General features: G+C 37.0%; 1 protein-coding gene across 1 annotated transcript; it reads right to left on the reverse strand.

The window, feature by feature from the left end:
* Window positions 1-1,207: 1,207 nt before the first annotated feature.
* LOC116307882 (uncharacterized) lies at window positions 1,208-9,140 on the reverse strand. Its single transcript, XM_031718201.2, has 7 exons — window positions 8,846-9,140; window positions 8,703-8,748; window positions 7,189-7,380; window positions 6,403-6,472; window positions 5,932-6,222; window positions 3,570-3,829; window positions 1,208-3,318 (listed from the first exon to the last, which is right to left on the reverse strand). The coding sequence occupies exons 1-7, from the start codon at window positions 9,134-9,136 to the stop codon at window positions 3,095-3,097; spliced, it is 1,374 nt and encodes a 457-aa protein (XP_031574061.2). The 5' UTR covers window positions 9,137-9,140; the 3' UTR covers window positions 1,208-3,094.
* Between the last annotated feature and the right edge of the window lie 2,135 nt (window positions 9,141-11,275).

The following is an 11,275-nucleotide window of genomic DNA, read 5'->3' on the forward strand; positions in this document are numbered from 1 at the left end:
ATGTGTGACTAAACAGGAATCCCGCGGGACGTACCATACATACGCGTAAGACGATAAGTATGCTGCTATGGATCATAGATCAGGATTGGTATTCCCTAAACGATACTTAAACTCTTTGTTTTCTGTAATAATAACTTATTGTGAAAAGCAGTGTGATGTGACCTTGTTAACTGTTCGAGCGATGAAAAATCATATAGTGGAGAGTAGGCATCTAGATAGCTTAAAGAAAAATCAGATATAACTTCTGTTGTTTAGAAAATAAATTCCATCCGAGCTAAAAACATTTCTAGGCTACTAATCAGTGAAACTGGATCAAAGTCTCAGCATAATCGGCGTGCTTCCTAGAGCAACGAAAAACTGCTGTACATTTAGAAAAAACACTTAATAATTTCGACCATTTCCATTAAAAACAATAATAAATTAATTCACTTTTGGGTTTTTTATCTTGCTCACGTAAACAATTAAATTTCGTTTGGATTTGAATACGAAATACAGGATTAGAATTTCACCTCCGAAGATAATTATGCCAAGTCACCGGCTTTCTAGATACTGTGGGCCAGAAATAGATTTAAAAGTGACAATATATATTATCGTCGGAAATGAGAGAGAGAGCAATCATTTTAGGTGTGTTTAGAGCGGTTGGTTTTGATCTAGAGCCATTATAGTGACTGGAAAGTCAAATTTACAAGCGATAGACTAGATGAATATTCAAGACAGATAAGCCACTCCTCAGAGGGTGGTGATGATTCATTGCACGTTGTTGCCAATAGATGGACAGTTCTCGCGACATCAGTATTAGTAATTTAATTTATTACTGTTGTGTGGATCGGAAATCCTCGCATAAATCAAGGAAGTTCAGCAGTCGTGTGACGTTTTGAAGGAGTGGCGGGTGTTAGTGATGGCAGCTTAAAAGGCTTGGCTCAACCGGTATGTAATATTATCGTAAAAAGCAGATAAACGTTTGATATATTGATTTACAATACATGTATAATAGTCCCTTAGGGACTGTGTAAGAGAGAGAAACAGAGAGGGAGGTGTAGAGAGATCAAATGAAAATTAAAAATTAAAAAATAAAATAAATAAATAAATTTAATACAAAATACGGAGAATGTATGTGTGGCTGAACGGTTTGGCTGGAGACCATACATTTTTTTGTAATTTTGGCAGGGTTTGAATGCTTATACCTTTTTTCTATTTAAATCAAACATTAAAAATAAATCACTTTTATTTAAGTGTCTAGTCGTTCTAGCGCTTTCGCACTAATTGGGGACACTTTTCGCTCACACGCATAATTGCTCGCTTGCCACTGACAAGTCATGATATTCTATTGAACCTCGTCCAATAATGAATTCCTTAATATAGTATTTCATTAACGTGTTGATAATATACGTATTGCATTATGCGGAATATTTAATGTTGTATACCAAAAGCCATTTCAAATCCTTGTGACGATTTTTCGCGATACGCCGTTGCGCAAAAATTTGATGCGTTTAACACACCGCGCACGTAGATTTTCGGATACGGTAACACGTTGCGAGTTTTTGATTCTCCTTCAAAAACTCGCAACACGAAATGACGAATTTTCAGCAAGTCGATGCGTGTAACAGGATCTGAGATTCACGTCTAAGACTCTAATTTGGATTTGAAATATTAGGTAATATTATGATTATTAGTTTAAGGCCATATTTGCCTATGTTCATGAAATGGCATACATTTTTACTCGTTTACAGCGCAGACGACAATATTTAAAGGCATAGGCCTTTGTCCTCAATTGGCCTTTCACTCTCTTCATCAGTGCTCTCTCTTAAGAGTATTCAATGCTGAAGCTGCACTTGATTAGAGGGAAGTTGAAACAGAGATGGGATCCTGGGTCAACCAATATACCTCTTGTCCCAAATTCCGCGTACTATCCTGTTCAACTGATGAGACGATGTTCACTTCATCTTTGGTGAGTAATCTTTAAATATACAGTTCAGCAAACTTGCGTGCGAAACAAATTTCGTAAAAAGTTTTAGAGTACCGCATTGAAAACTACAAACACTTGTTTCTATATTATAAAACAGAAAACCCCAGCTTTTCAAAGCCACGTCCAGTAGTACGACGCCGAAAGCACTCGACAAGTGTCAGAAGTGCTCGCCTTCGGTTCTTGCTTCTCTTCACACTCATTTCGTGTCGGATACAGAATCGCATAAGAGCATTTTTCGAATGACTGTGAAAAGCTCATTGCACGTGCCTTAAACGTGCCGTGCCGTGAACGTGATGTTTTCTAGAATTTCAATTGGCTGATTTTTTCTCTCTCGCAATGTGATTGGTCTGGCATTACCGTGACCTTGACGTGGCTGTGTCCGTGCTGAGCTTTTCATGGTCACACGAAATCTGCTCTACTCTACTAACGTGCTTCATCAGTTATTGCGCGCGAGCTCTTTCCGTTTCATTTCTGTGATCGAAACGACAAACGGAGAGATCGCGCGCTAGTAGATGACGCACTGCAGTAGGGTAAGGCAAAAATCCAACTGCATCCGGTTTCTAAAAATAGGCCAACCGGGAATTTCCATGGTGCGCGCGATATACCTAAAGTTTCCCTTTCTTATTTATGCTCTCTTGCTTACTGTTTATAGCTTTGAAACGTAGTTGTTTTAAAAACTGACTAAAAATTCATTTTCAACGCAATCGATATACATAACGGTGAACAGAATTTGCAGCCACGAAGAAAAAATATAGTAAGCATAATACATAGCAAATATCAACGCTAATAGAGGCTTTGCACCATCACGTGATGACAGCCATGACACGAGGCAGGGACAATTGAATCTGACCTAATCTGATTTACGTGAGAAAGAATTCAGTTTCCCAGGGAAAATAACTCTAATGTTGTGCCTCTTGTCATGGCTGCCACCACGTGATGGTGATGGTTTATCTGTTAAATAAAGCCCAGGCGGATTTCTTTAAACTTAATTAGAAGGCACTGGTGCAAAGTTCAAGCGTTCTTTTCTTTTTGCAGCGAATTCATAAGCATGCATTTCGAAAAAAATGAAAGGTTACTATGTCACTTCAGTCAGCGGTTTTTGTGCGCAAGTATGTTATCACAGTCACCTTAAGGGATTGGTTTGCCACAAACAAAGTAACTTAATCGTGTGCAGTAATTGTCAAACCACTTCCCGTTCTTCTTCACTGCAACACATCTTGGACCATAAGAGGGAGGAGCTTCTAGAAAATAAGGCAACACCATGTTTTGGGTACTTGTCCCATCACTCCACTTGAAGGTACTGCTATCATTCAGGGCATTAAGACCAATCCAAAAACTACCTTGTTCATAATCTATAGAAATAATAATAATAATAATAATAATAATAATAATAATAATAACAATAATAATAATAATAATAGATGTTCATGGGCTAGACAGGTATGACTGTAAACAGGTTACGACAAATTTAAACATAATTGGTGCTATAGTGTCTCTGTGTCTGTGTAGTCAACTCCTCTAAATAAACTCCCCTAAGGGTTTTTTCAATATACAATTAGTATGTAAGTATAAAATTCAAGGCCAATCAAAAACAAACACTTACTGATGGCTGCTTGTATCTCTTGATCAGTCATACTGTTATTGAAGACCATCAAATGCCTCACGTGACCATGGAATGCATCGTTTTTATCGACATTAGGTGTTTCCCCACCCAAGACACCAAGGTAATAGGTATTCTGGGTCGTAGGTAAGATAGGCACAGCATCCCTAATGATTTTCTGTGTCCCGTTTACAGTAATCCTGACCTTAGCTACAGCATTGTTCCAAGTGACAGCGATGTGGTTCCAAGCATTTGTGTCAATACTAAACAGTCAATTACAAGCAGGAAAAGTGATTAGTTATCCATTATGTTTCAAAAACTCATGATTAATTCATAAGCCTTAAAGAAATTCAAGATGTATCAGCACAACTAGAATCGATTTGAAGCGAAAGGATTTGGAGGTTTTGGAAAAAAAGCTTCAATCGCCATTTTGATAAAATAATGTTTCAGGTTAATGAAACAAAGTAAAAACCAGCATTGAAGAAACCAGTGGATTAAGAACCATCAGGCTGAATTTTAGCCAATAAAGCAAGCAATATCCGAGAACCACCACTTCAGCCCGACAAACAAGACAAGTTCTTATGTGAAGCTTTAACCAACATGGAACATGTCACCAAAAGCTCATTGAGAATATCGTCAATCTTTGATATGAATAAAAGACTTTCCAGTGTCAATAGCTAACTTACTAATAAAAACCAATTACGTTTTTAGCTTGTCACAAATAAGAACCTATTAGGGACTGGTCATTATTTATCGAGAGGGGTAAGGGGGGGGGGGGGGGGGTGGGCTGGTGCATTATGAAATATGCTATGCTTGTATGCTTGATTTTTGCTGACCCCCCCTTCTTTTTAAGCATGATTTTTGCTGATTTTGCTATTTTTGCTTAAACCTATGCATAAAAAATTCTGACCCACCCCCTATTTGCACCAGCCCCCCCCCCCCTCTCGATAAATAATGACCAGCCCCTTAAAAACCCACTCAGGCTGATTTTTCACTAGATATCTCACTACAATAATCACGATATTTAATTTTACTCAACCAATACACCGAATCGAAATATGGCGACGGCGCGGTTGTACTGGGCCGAGGTTTCACGGAAACGAAGCTATTCAGTTGTCACACATCGAAAATTCGATCGTTCTGTGTTGTTTTTATAGCGTGTTAAAGCTATGCCTTCGCACTGCTGTGTAGTAGGTTGCACCCAGAGAGGATATTCTACAAAAGATGGCAAAAAAAGTGTCATTTTTTAACTTCCCGAAAGATGCGTACGATAAGGAGAAAAAAGTGTATTCACGCAATTCGTCGAGAAGAAGGAAAGGCCTTCAAAATCACTGACCAAACTAAAGTTTGCCCGATTCATTTTAAGCCCTCTGATATTCGGAAAACTTTAGCAGGATGGATTTATCCATTAGAGACAGTTGTGCCATCCGTATTTTATTGGACCGTTTTTCCTAAGAAGAGGAAAGCACGAAAGAGTGAATGCATTTGATGGAATCGAAAAGCAAAATGGTTTTTGCCTGTCCTCGAAATGTGCGGTTCATTTCGGCCCTAGTAAAGAAGGGCATTCTCCAGATATCTTTAGACCATCCATCTTTAAGGTAGCTGGGCAAAAGGTATGAATCTGGTTTGCTTGGGTTGCTTGAATTGTTTGTTGTCACTTCGTGTAGATTTTCCCGCCGTCTGGATCGACAATATTTTTGTCTCTAATGCTTGACTCAATATATTCCTCGACCCTATTAAACGAACAAAAAACAGTTCACCGTCAACATCAATAAAGTAAATCAACTAAAGGAAATTTGTATTTATTTTGTCTTTTCTTTTATTTATTTATTTATTTATTTTTTTTGAGAATTTTGCTGACTGGTCAATGGCGCGCAAAGTTCGCCACGAACGGCGGCAATCATTTCTAATATCGGTTGAAATAACAAAGCTGTACTTTATTTGAGAATCATAAGCAGATAAATTTGAATATATTCTGTATATTCTAAAGTTCAGAGTAAACGTGTGTGGATTTAAATCTCACCTTCTTACTAACTGAACCTTCGTTTTGAGGCCTTTCAACGAATCCTCTCGGCACTTGAGCCAAAAACGCAATTCGTCGGTCTTAAGAGAGCATAGCTTTCTTCCACAGAGACTAGCTCCTGGAATATCTTCTTCAGTAAGCGTGATTTCCATCAGATTTGTAGCATTTTGTCCGATTTTATGACAACAATAACAAACTGGACAAAGCTCGCGGGAAAACTTTGCTCCCAGACGACTGACTAGCTTCGTTTCCACGAAAACCCGGCCCAGTACAACCGCGCAGTCGGTGTATAATTGCTTGATATGATGCTCAACCTCATGCAATAATTGTATATTAACTTACTATGCGTAAGCGGCAATCTCTGATCCGCCTTCTTGTTTCATTACACTAAAAAAGAGACCTTTATTTCCCCTGCCCAATCTTAAGTAAAACCTCGGTTGAACTTTCCAATCACTGTATATAGTTTCATATTGTACTATACTCTGGTTGGCAGGCTTGAGCCACAACATGAACGTGTATCCCTCGGGATTCATTACGACTGCCGGGACTTCTGCGTAGCCGTTGAATCCAGGAAGGTAAAGTGCTTTTTCTCCATCGACCACTTCATACCTTGGAGAAGGAGTTCCCCTCAGCCTATATGGAACAATAAAAATGGCTTAGTTGACAACCTGATATAGCGGTCATATTTTGTGGTCCAAGTGAAAACCTAAAGGCTCTTACGACTAACTTCAATGAAAATTGTGTACTGCTATCTACAACATTAATATCTCCATATACCTCCATTTGTTTGTTTGTTGTTAGTTCGTTACTTACACGACGTCTCCATCGGTTCCATCAAGTACCCAGTATTTCAACAAGCCTGGTAAATCATTCCCTGGTAGTGCTAGAAAACAAACGTTTTGAATCTTTTAAGACGTTAAAACAAATTTCATTTCACAAATCATGAATAAATCGCAAGTTATTTTTTTGCTTGGTTAATAGAGGCAGTTGACAGTTGGCAAAAACAATTAAGTTTCCCGTGGGAAAAATAGACTCTATTGTTGTGCCATCCAGCTGCATGGCTGCTATTACGTGATGGTACAAAGCCCCTATAAATTGGTAGGTTAACTAGGAGGTTGGATCGACAGCCAGTTAGTTGGCAGGTTGTTACAGTCAGTTGGTTGGTAGGTTGGTCAGTCAGTTGGTTGGTAGGTTGGACAGTCAGTTGGTTGGTAGGTTGGACAGTCAGTTGGTTGGTAGGTTGGACAGTCAGTAGGTTGGTAGGTTGGACAGTCAGTTGGTTGGTAGGTTGGTCAGTCAGTTGGTTGGTAGGTTGGACAGTCAGTTGGTTAATAGATTGGTCAGTCAGATGGTTGGTAGGTTGGTCAGTCAGTTGGTTGGTAGGTTGGTCAGTCAGTTGGTTGGTAGGTTGGACAGTCAGTTGGTTGGTAGGTTGGTCAGTCAGTTGGTTGGTAGGTTGGTCAGTCAGTTGGTTGGTAGGTTGGACAGTCAGTTGGTTGGTAGGTTGGACACTTGAAAGTTGGAATTCTGGATAGGTTGATTAGTGGGGTGCTCGGTCGGTCGCTTGCTTGGCTGGTCAGTTTTCAAAAATTCACATACCTATGTTATTGCCTTTTGACGTCATACTTTTCAAAAACAAATCAATAATAAAGAGATTTTCATAATTTGTTTTTATAGAAGCCAGATCAGCTCCAAGGGACTGACAGTGGGCTCGTGCATCGATCCAGGTTTTGTTTTCATGGATTATCTTCACAGCAGCATCATTAATGCGATACCATCCTCCACCCAAATCTGAATGCACAAAGACAACGTCACACGTCACCAAAATACTAGGCATGCGCAAGCATAGTAGACCGCTGACCATTTTATAGGCAAATATGATGCTTTGCTAAGCAAGATAACATATTCAATAATAATAATGTGTGTTTGACATTTTTGACCAGTGGAGGACTTTACGAACTGCATATTGGCTGCAAATCCAGTCAAAAAGTTTCTCTGATTTTGTCCGTAAAATTGTGTCTATTTAAAAGATACCATTATATTTATGTATCAATACTCTAGTTTCGAGTTCTCTTTGCTCAGCCTTAGTATTAAAGATATGTCCTTGTGTGTAATATAGTTTTAATTTTAGTTTTAGTTATTTTTTAAACAATTACAAATGTACAAATGTTTATGGCAAGAGTTTCGTCAAAGCTGGTTTGTGAGTTGAATTGGTTTGATGTGTTTTCTCTTTTTTGGGTTTTTGCCAGGTATAAATCAGCATTGGTTATAATAATCAAAGCCGACAGTTTTTCTCAAATTTCTCAGAATTTTAGCGATTATTTGAAAAACTAACTACACCACGTTTGTTTAATGATGGTAATTGAACTGAGTGGAGTGCAATTTGGTCTGAAATCAAACGCGCGATTGCAAAATCGCAAATTTGATTTCAGACCAAAATTGCACGACACGAATTTCAATTACCACTTAATCATATCCTTTTTGTAATCATAAACGAGAAAAAGACACACTAAATAGTGCAGAATAATCAATTTAATGTAGTAGAAGAACTAAATGCAAACAAAAAAAACATCTAAATTTTTTTTTTAATTGTTGATTTTTTTGTTTTATTTTGTTTTATTTTATCGTTTAAAAATCTTTTTAAGGATGCGATTAAAAGTTCCTAAGGATGCAATTTGGGAATTAACGGCACTCCTTTGAAGCAATCAGATTGCAGAATTTGGTAGTGATTACAAAAAGGATATGATTAACTCGGTAATACTTCCAGCAATCCAAAAATGAGCAAAATCAAAATTTTGACTGTGACGTGTGGAATTCTAGATTTTCCTCGATATTTCACAAAATCTTTAAAATCGCAATATTCTACTTATTTCTTTGAAGTATAGAGCTCTTTATAAAAGTGTTCTATTTCAACCAAGATTTGTTTCTCACCCACAATAATTCTATCTTCTTCTTTTTATTAGTTCCGAGTGCCATTACATTTTTATTGTAATTTCTCTTTTGTAAAATTTAAAAAATTCTTAGTCTTACCAAGGCTTATGCATTATTCATGCGTTTTTGATGAGATATAATGAATGTAAATTGGCAGCAGTGTTAGAGACTATGTCGCTTACCTTCCTTGATAATTGTGCATCCATTTAGGTCACATTCTTTCGTATCCTAACAAAATTAGTGTTAATAATAATAACAATAATAAGTACGAAAACTCACTCTCCTTCTCCATGCCTGGACACTGAAAACAGTTAATTGAACTCACCCCCATCTGGTGGTACTGGGATCCCTGTGTTGGTGCCAGGCTCCCTGGACTCGCTTTCTTGCTGGAGTTGTTCAGATCACATTCAAACATCCCAAAACTGTTGACACGAGCATTGATGGAGAAGCAATTCGTGATCCATACACATTTATCCCAGCACAACTCGACATATGGCGTGGTCATGGTTGTTATCACGTGGTCTTTGAATTCTACATCTTGTTCTTTGACAAAGCTGTATTTTTCACATGCGTGAACGATGCAAATGTGCATCAGCAATAATATCACTCCCTGCATGACTTGCTTTTGATGCTGAAAAATATAATAAATTTGTTTGGTTGAAGTGGCTATTTATTCTTTGGAAAAAATAAGGTGGTATTAAACACACACACAACAAGGGTAATCCTCAACAAGGGTATTGCGGAGTTCCCGTGTTTCTATTTTACGTTTTCAGCATAAATTTCCCACAATCCTTTGTGCGGTATATGTGCTTGAAGTAGTGTGCTGTACTTGTATACCGTGGTGTCAATTCGGTGAGTTTTTCGTACTGATTTCCTTTTTATTTTCCTTTTATACATTGTAATTTTAGACTTGGATTATTTTAGGTTTCACAGGGCCTTTTCCCTAGCCTGTTTTTTCGTGGTATTGGACTGGTTTGTGTAACACAATAAAGTTAGCCTTACTTAAACTATGCCCGTGTAGAGCATAATTCTTTCGAACAAAACACGCTACTTCACAAATTGTGTATTTCTTTTGTCAGTAGTTAATGTGTTATTTGGTTTACAATAACCACCACTTTCTTCTTCTTCGGGTTCGGGTTAATTGTTATCTATGATAATATTTGGTCCACCATGACATTTCTTTTTTGTCAGTGTGGTCTTCTCTATAACATGCAATAAAGTGTTTGTTGTTATGCTTTATCAATACAATATTCATTTCATTTGTATGATCCCACCTTAATATATTCACTAGACATATATCAGAATTTCGCCAATACTACACGATGTTTTAGATATAATCACAATTGATAACGGTAAACACAAATTGCAACCATGACAAAATATTCTAGTTTTAATTCAACCCACCCACGAGTTCCCCATCGAGTAACTACAAGATGTTTTAGATACAAATACAATTGATAAAGGTCAACAGAACCTGCAACCATAGCAAAATTTTATAGTTCTAACACAACCACGAGTGGGGGGTGAAGATATGTGGGGATGGCACCGAAATGTTTTAAGGCATGAAATATGGTAGCCTGCGTCACATCCGGAATTTTCTTGATTTTCTTCGGTACGGTATTTACGAAGAAAATTCCGGATGTGACGCAGGCTAATGAAATGGTGGCTTCTAAATAAATGACATGCATACAACAGGGGGTGGGGGCTCTCAAATTTAATTCGAAAATTTGAAAATTGGTTGTTTGGTAGGTTTCGAAAATAAAGTGTCCTAAGGAGGGTCTTAATTAATTTTTTTTTTTTTTTTTTTTTGAGGAAGAATGCCCATTTTCCTTCCCCCCTCTCAGCATATTAAATGAACTTTCCCTAAGCACGATTGATATCGGTATGCAGATGTTGCCACTACAACAAAATGTTAGAATAAAATAACACAACCACTAGATCTCCATTTGCCGTTCCGAGGCTGAGGAAGTTATCTGGTCTTTATCCTAGATGATTTAATTGCTTTAAAACTGTTGTAAATCCCAGGCAAAGAGTGATTTTTTTATCTTGCACTTACTAAAAAGCATATAAAGTCGTGCGCATATAAAATGACAAAATGAATTATTAATTATCTCATCAGTTTTGGAAAGTTAGATTCTTCATTTTTCTTTACTTAACCTAGATTTTCATTTTCATTGGTTGTATTTACTGTATACACCTATTTCAAAAAACGTTGTTGGTCGGAGATCTGAGATGGGCGATCTGAGCCGGTCTGTTCTATTATGTTTTCTGGATGAAGTACAAAAAATTCCTTACTCAAAAGTCATGCTTTCATATTCCAAAGGAAATAAAAGAAAACTACGTTGTTCGACTGTAAATATTTTTTTCACATTTAGTAGTGTACTCGGTCTCGGTTTTAAGATTTAAGATCTTCGTCCGACAATGATTTTTGTTTTCATTTTTTGTAATTTTTTTTCTCCTTTTTATTTTTTTCAAGGTAGCTCCAATAAATAAGAAAAACTTAAAATTTTTAAACTAATTAATTTTTATAATCAAATCAAATAAACTTGAAAAAAGTTGAAAAAACATAAAAGTTTGGACCATTCACAACTGATATTCATGAACGAATTTAGTATCTCGTCATTCAGCGATAATCAAAAAAAACATAAAAAGTGGAATTTTTATTAAACTGTGGTATGTGATAAACAAAATATCTTAAAACTAGAAAATTTTATGCGACTGATTTTGAATAATATAAATATCGTAAAGACATTTT

This window comes from Actinia tenebrosa, unplaced genomic scaffold (genome assembly GCF_029948245.1).
Source record: "Actinia tenebrosa isolate PJP-AT-01 unplaced genomic scaffold, QUT_ActTen_1.0 PGA_scaffold13__45_contigs__length_12533684, whole genome shotgun sequence".
Lineage (NCBI taxonomy): Eukaryota > Metazoa > Cnidaria > Anthozoa > Actiniaria > Actiniidae > Actinia > Actinia tenebrosa.

What these genes read in the sequence shown, in the direction of transcription:
- LOC116307882 (XM_031718201.2), bottom strand. Translation starts at nt 9,136, where the DNA reads ATGCAGGGAGTGATATTATTGCTGATGCACATTTGCATCGTTCACGCA. An exon ending in ATGCACAATTATCAAGGAAG is followed by an intron (nt 7,381 to 8,702) that starts GTAAGCGACATA and finishes TTGTGCATTCAG; the next exon opens with ATTTGGGTGGAGGATGGTAT. An exon ending in GGAACCGATGGAGACGTCGT is followed by an intron (nt 6,223 to 6,402) that starts GTAAGTAACGAA and finishes TGTTCCATATAG; the next exon opens with GCTGAGGGGAACTCCTTCTC.